General features: G+C 68.9%; 1 protein-coding gene across 1 annotated transcript; it reads left to right on the top strand.

Annotated features, from left to right (window-relative positions):
• Window positions 1–669: 669 nt before the first annotated feature.
• LOC133473128 (uncharacterized) lies at window positions 670–5,306 on the top strand (the record flags this gene model as incomplete). The annotated part of the gene is made up of 11 exons (XM_061764745.1): window positions 670–1,513; window positions 1,562–1,635; window positions 1,795–2,093; window positions 2,160–2,301; window positions 2,507–2,702; window positions 2,915–2,999; window positions 3,107–3,699; window positions 3,820–4,328; window positions 4,447–4,685; window positions 4,755–4,807; window positions 4,932–5,306. Coding segments are annotated over 11 exons (3,409 nt in total), but the record flags the coding sequence as incomplete, so codon positions are not given.
• Between the last annotated feature and the right edge of the window lie 1,502 nt (window positions 5,307–6,808).

The following is a 6,808-nucleotide window of genomic DNA, read 5'->3' as shown; positions in this document are numbered from 1 at the left end:
GAACGGCGAGCGTCAAAGCTCTCGGTTTCGCTCCAGTAGTAGGCCTTTGACTAAATTGTAACATGACGACCGATGTGATTTTGGCAGGACTTTTTAGCGCTTCCTTTTGAGCTAGTGTGCTAAGATTTGAAACAAACGATCGGTGGGAATCCAGCTTTCAGGGGAGGCCTCTCCAAGGCTCTCGGAGAGCTGCGACTCCGCCTAACCCACCTCCAGCGCCGACCGTCCGCCACCTAGCTCCTCCACCAGCTCAACCTTCGACGCCACCCCATACAACTCACGCCAGACATAACGCCCAAGCGCGTACGACCGGCTAACCACGCACACCCCTCCCGCCGTCCTCGCGACCCCCGTCACGTCCAGTCCCTACCCGTCCAGCCCGCCATCCCGAAAAATCGATCCGTCGTCCACGCCCGCCCTAGCGCCCCCCCACGCACACATACTGTAAAGACCGTAAGCGCACGCCGTAAGCGTCGCTGAGCCGTCGAGTCGCCCTACCCCCACACCCACCCCGCGCACTCCCCACTCCCCCCGCAAACCCCACGCCACGTAATAGCGACGCCCGCCCCCCCCCCCTACGCTTCCACACCGCGGACACCGCGACCCCCTACCTAGCCCATCCTCGCCCGCCCGTACAAACCCTTTCATCCGCCGCGTCTTACACCCAAGCTCCTGGCCGCCACCCCCCGACCCCCGCACCGCCCCCCCACCTTACGCGCCCCCGCTCCCTCCAGACGCTCACGACGCGCCCTCAGTAACTGGGCCGCCCCACGACGTCGCCGACTATAGCCTAAGATATCGTCCCTCATTTCGCGACCGCTACGCTCCCCCACGCGAACACACAACCGCTCCCCGCGCTAGTCGTCTATTCCGCAGCACCTCCGTTACGACTCTCCCCGACCCACGCGTCGCCGCCGCCTGCGATAGATATCCCAACCAGCGCGCGCCCCACTTCCACTCGCGATCCTTCCCTCCGCACCCGCGCCCTTCCGCCCACGTCTGTCTCGTCCTCTCAGCGCCGTCACTCGCCGCTGTCGGCACGCCCGACGCCCCAGCTTATTCCCACCTCCCTCCGCCACCTCCCACCTCCGACTCCCTCCCCCACTCTACCTCGCCCGCCGCCACGCCCCGCCACCGACCCACGCCCGCCGCACACCGGCCGATCCTCTCCACGACTAACGCGAGCGCCCAACCCCTCCGCTACCCGCTCGTCCCCACCCTCTCTCACTCACCCGCGTCGCCCTCGCGCAACAGCCGCGAGCCCCCCGTGAGCGCCATCCGCCACGCCCCGCTCCCAGAGAAACACTCCTCGGCGCCCAGCCCCATCGGACCATCTCGCCAGCAACGCTCCCGCACTAGACCCACGCGCCCGCGCTCGCCACAGCGACCCGCCCCTCCACACCCCCGCGCGCGCCCCTCGGCCCACAACCGACTCCGAGCCCCCCCTACCACCACCCCCTGTACACCACGCTGCCCGAGCGCAGTGAATCCGTCCGTCCCGCTATCGCCCCCCGTCATCTGACACCACGTTAGTCCGCAGACCCCTCCCCCACCGCGTAAGCACGGCGAGCCGCCTTCCGTCGCCCACCCGCGCCCCGCCACCCGCCGCACCTTTTCGATCGCCCCGTCTCAATCGTCCGCCCTCCGTCTCCAGAGTTCGCGTCCCTAGCGAGTACCCCGACCCCCCCCCGTCGGCCCCGCCAGCCCGCCTCCACCCCCCCCCGTCCCCCCCGCGCACGTACGACCACCCCACCGAGCGCGAATCCGCGAGCTCTCCCCCCGTGCTATACATAGCCACCAGAGCGACGAAGCGCACCCCCACGGTCTCGTCATCAGAGCACAGTCCCAGACCAAACCCCCGACCCCCGGGCAGTCAGACCAAACGTCCATCCGTCGCGCCGCCCCCCAGACTGCGGGACCCAGCCAAACCCCGCTCCCAGCAAAGCCCCCGGCGACTCACCGCTTGAGCGACCCCCGAACCGCCCCCCCGCCCGCGTCCGCGAACCCGCGCCGTCAGTACCCGACGCCCGCGCGGCGCGCCAAAGCGTCTCCCCGCTACCGCCCCACCATCTTGCACACGCCCAGCAGCATCAGCGCACCCCCCCACGCCCCTTAAACGCGCTCACACACCCCCCCCGCCCACCGCCCCTCCTGTGCAGACCCACACTCTCCGCGCCCCGCCCACCCGCCCGCCCCCCGAAGTCCGCGCTTCCACGGCGCAGCCGCCGCGGTCGCCACCCTGACCCACTCCGACCACGCACAAGCCCCCCGCCCCGCCGCACCGCCGCCGGCCCACGACGCGTGACCCCAAGCAGAACGACCCCCCCATAACCCCCCCCCTCCCGCCGCTATACGGTCCACGCCAACCCGCCCCACACAACACCCCCTCTCCCCGGACCGCACCGCACGTCCCCTTCTATCCCCCCCCGCTACCTAGTTCTGCTACCCCGACCCCCACACGCCAATCCCCCCCCCCCGACTACCGCCCCGCTCCCGGCCCGCAGTAACACGCCACCACCCCCCCGGCACCACTACGTGCAGTCCCCTCGCCCCCCCCAACTCGTCCACCCGCCATACCCGCCCGCGCGCCGCTCCCGCCGCGCGAACAGCACCGCGCCCACGCCGTTCACCATCCGCGCCCGTCCGAGCAACGTCTCCCGTCGCAGCGTGCCCCAGTGCGCCCTCACCCCAGCGTCACGCCAGTGCGTTCTTAAACTCGTCCCACGCTCGCCCCGTCGCACGCGGCGTGCAGCGCCGCGCACCCGCGCCGGTCCCCAAGCAGCGCCGCGAGTGACAGAAGCCACAGGGCCCGTTGAGCGTCCAGCGCCACGCCGTAGCGTGCCGCCCCAACACCGTGCCGTCCCCGGCCAGGTGCGCAGAGCACCCGTCGTGGCGTGACGCGCGCCGCCACCAGGTAAGCGTGTCCCCTCGCCAGACGCCGGGGGACCACCCCGTAGAGTCCCACGGCCCGGCGTCGCCCTCGTACAGGGCCCAGCCAAGTACCGGGGAAGACTACTAGTTCCGCGAAGTGCCCGTTCGTGTGCCGGGAAGCCGTCGAACCGTCCGCCAGAGCTGGTTCAGTAAACAAGTCTCGTCACGTTCTGAGGATCTTCGGCGAAAGAGCCGCCTCGGCGGAGCGTCCTACACCGTGGCCGGGCGTCAGACAGAAAGCTCCGGCCCGCTTCAGACGTGGTGCCTCGTGACGGCTCCCCCGTCCCGCGGGCGCCGTCCCCGTCTCCCGGCGTCGCGTCCGTCCGTCACGCGCAGCCCACGCCCGCCGCCCCGCCGGGCCGCCAGTCCGCCCCCGCTCCTCGGGGCGGTTGCTCGTTCACGCCGCGAGCCGGAAGCGTACCCCCGCGCGGGCCAGTGGACACTCGCCGCAGCGGCGTGCCCCCCGTCCGCCGAAGTCACGCAACCGACCCACCGCGGCCAGCAGACCGCGCCGTCCGCGTCGCCCCGAGTCCGCCCCCCCACCCCCCCCGTGCGCCCCGCGTTAGCACCGCCGCAAGTAGCCCCGCCGAGGTCCGCGAAAGCCCGGCGCCCGAGCCCCCCCCCCCCCCGCCGGTTCGTGAACTTGCCTCACTAACGCCAGTAGCGGCCGCAGACGTCGCGTACAAACCGCCCAACCCGCCGCAGCGGCGCGGCCGTACGCGGCCCCTACATTGCGAAGGGGGGCGGATCGCCGCCGCCGCCGCGCCGGTCAGCGTCCCGTGACGCCTCCAGCGCCGCGTCAGCCCCGACTCCCAGCAAACTGCGCCGGGCCCTGCCGTAGCGAGCCCGTTTGGCCGCGCGGCGCGCGTGGGGGCCGTCCCCCGGCAGCGTACGCAGCGCGCGTCGTCGTGCGAGCTAGTCCGGTCGTGGGGCGTGTCTGCTCGCGTTGCCGTGGCGCGCGAGCCCCTCCGCCGTGCCGGCGCGCGTCGGCGCGCCTACCAACGTCCACGCCGCCACGCCGGGCTTCTCGGCCGGTCCACGCCGCTCGTGAACCGCGGCCAGTGCCCTGCGCCCAGCCCGCGCGAGAGCCGAGACAGCCCGTCGTCCGAAGCCCTGCGTCGATGTTCCCGTGCGGCGAAGCGCCCACCGCGCGCGCCCGTGCCCGAGCGCAGCGGAGGAGTACGAGGCGGGGCCCGCCCGGCGGTACGCGCGTCGCACACGTCGTGCCGTGGCCGCCCACCAGAGAAGGCCACGTCGCGTGGCCACCCACCCGCGACCGCAAGCAAGCGCCAAGTCACCAGCCGGGCGCGAGGCCGCGCCGCGTCTAACGTGCCCCCGCCGTTCGGGCGCGCCACTCGCGCCGCTAGCGCCACCGATCAGAGGCCCGTGCACACCGCGTAGGCGCTTCCCGCCAGGCCCAACAACAGCGTCGGCGCCTCCGCGCCCGAAGTGGCCCGCGCGCGCTGACGCCCGACGTCCCTAGCCGCATGCCGATCCCGCCCTCGTCTCGCCCAGCTCGCCGTCCCGGCGGCGTCGTCCGCGGCCCCAGTCTCCCAGTTGCAGTCCGCAGTGCGTAGACCGCGGCTACGTGGCCCGAACCGCCTCGCCAGCCACCGCCCGCCCGCCCCGTTTTCGCCGTCCGTCCCCGATACGTCGTACCCCCAACCGCCGACACCGTGCGGGACCAGGCCCCGCCGTGGCAGCAGGCACACCGCAGAGGCCGGCCGGAGCCGGCAGCGTGGCCGAGACCCCCGGTGAGTAGTGACGCCAGCTACCGTAGACCCCAGCGCCACCCGTGAGACGGCGGCGCCGTCGACCCTTAGTGGCGTCGACGTGTAGCACGTTCAGCAGGGCGAGCGTGGGGCAAGCCGCGCGGGTAACCCGGCGTACAGCGGCGGGCAGATACCGACGGGGAAGAGGCGCTGGCCCCCCGGCTCAGGTCACGCGCGCACTAGCGCGGCGTCCCGTCCGTGCGGCCGCCCACGGAGTGACCCGTTCAGGACTATCAACCTCGACCCAATCCGGCGCGCACCGAGTGCCGCACCGTCCCCGCCGAAGCCCGGCCCTCCTCGACGTCAGGGCTCTCGCGTCCGTGGACCGCCGCCGCGAGCGGCACCCCGCCCGCGCGTCGTCACGCGTCCGTCGCCGGGCTCGTGCCCGTGCCGCCCGTAACCCCCCCTCCGTTCCGCGCCCAGCCCCGTCGCGTCCGCGCCCCCGTGCCCCGCCGCCGCGCCGGCGCGCCGCGCGCCGCGCCGCTCGTGACTACGTCGCCTCCCGCACCCCCCCCCCCCACGCAGTGGGGACGTCCGCCGCCGCCGCCGCCCGCCGACGCCCGCTCGCCGCCCTCCCCCAAGCGCCGTCCGAGCGCCGTCTAGCGCCGTGCGGCCGCAGCCCCCCCAACGCGCCGCCCCCGGCCGAAGCCCTCCGCGTGCGCCGTCGCGGCCCCCGCCCGTAGGGGCCCCCCGAACGGCGAGAAGTCCAAAGCTCTCGGTTTCGCCCAGTAGTAGCCTTTGACCAAATTGTAAATGACGACTATGTTATTTTGGCAGGACTTTTTAGCGCTTCCTTTTGAGCTAGTGGGCTAAGATTTGATACAAACGATCGGTGGGAATCCAGCTTTCAGGGGAGGCCTCTTCCAAGCCTCTCGGAGGTCGTGGGGCCGAACGGCGAGCGTCAAAGCTCTCGGTTTCGCTCCAGTAGTAGGCCTTTGACTAAATTGTAACATGACGACCTATGTGATTTTGGCAGGACTTTTTAGCGCTTCCTTTTGAGCTAGTGGGCTAAGATTTGAAACAAACGATCGGTGGGAATCCAGCTTTCAGGGGAGGCCTCTTCCAAGCCTCTCGGAGGTCGTGGGGCCGAACGGCGAGCGTCAAAGCTCTCGGTTTCGCTCCAGTAGTAGGCCTTTGACTAAATTGTAACATGACGACCGATGTGATTTTGGCAGGACTTTTTAGCGCTTGCTTTTGAGCTAGTGGGCTAAGATTTGAAACAAACGATCGGTGGGAATCCAGCTTTCAGGGGAGGCCTCTTCCAAGCCTCTCGGAGGTCGTGGGGCCGAACGGCGAGCGTCAAAGCTCTCGGTTTCGCTCCAGTAGTAGGCCTTTGACTAAATTGTAACATGACGACCGATGTGATTTTGGCAGGACTTTTTAGCGCTTGCTTTTGAGCTAGTGGGCTAAGATTTGAAACAAACGATCGGTGGGAATCCAGCTTTCAGGGGAGGCCTCTTCCAAGCCTCTCGGAGGTCGTGGGGCCGAACGGCGAGCGTCAAAGCTCTCGGTTTCGCTCCAGTAGTAGGCCTTTGACTAAATTGTAACATGACGACCGATGTGATTTTGGCAGGACTTTTTAGCGCTTGCTTTTGAGCTAGTGGGCTAAGATTTGACACAAACGATCGGTGGGAATCCAGCTTTCAGGGGAGGCCTCTTCCAAGCCTCTCGGAGGTCGTGGGGCCGAACGGCGAGCGTCAAAGCTCTCGGTTTCGCTCCAGTAGTAGGCCTTTGACTAAATTGTAACATGACGACCTATGTGATTTTGGCAGGACTTTTTAGCGCTTGCTTTTGAGATAGTGGGCTAAGATTTGAAACAAACGATCGGTGGGAATCCAGCTTTCAGGGGAGGCCTCTTCCAAGCCTCTCGGAGGTCGTGGGGCCGAACGGCGAGCGTCAAAGCTCTCGGTTTCGCTCCAGTAGTAGGCCTTTGACTAAATTGTAACATGACGACCGATGTGATTTTGGCAGGACTTTTTAGCGCTTGCTTTTGAGCTAGTGGGCTAAGATTTGAAACAAACGATCGGTGGGAATCCAGCTTTCAGGGGAGGCCTCTTCCAAGCCTCTCGGAGGTCGTGGGGCCGAACGGCGAGCGTCAAAGCTCT

Source organism: Phyllopteryx taeniolatus, unplaced genomic scaffold (assembly GCF_024500385.1).
Source record: "Phyllopteryx taeniolatus isolate TA_2022b unplaced genomic scaffold, UOR_Ptae_1.2 contig_129, whole genome shotgun sequence".
In the NCBI taxonomy this organism is placed as follows: domain Eukaryota; kingdom Metazoa; phylum Chordata; class Actinopteri; order Syngnathiformes; family Syngnathidae; genus Phyllopteryx; species Phyllopteryx taeniolatus.
Note: the sequence above shows the minus strand (reverse complement) of the source record. Positions and strands in the feature narration are given on the sequence as shown.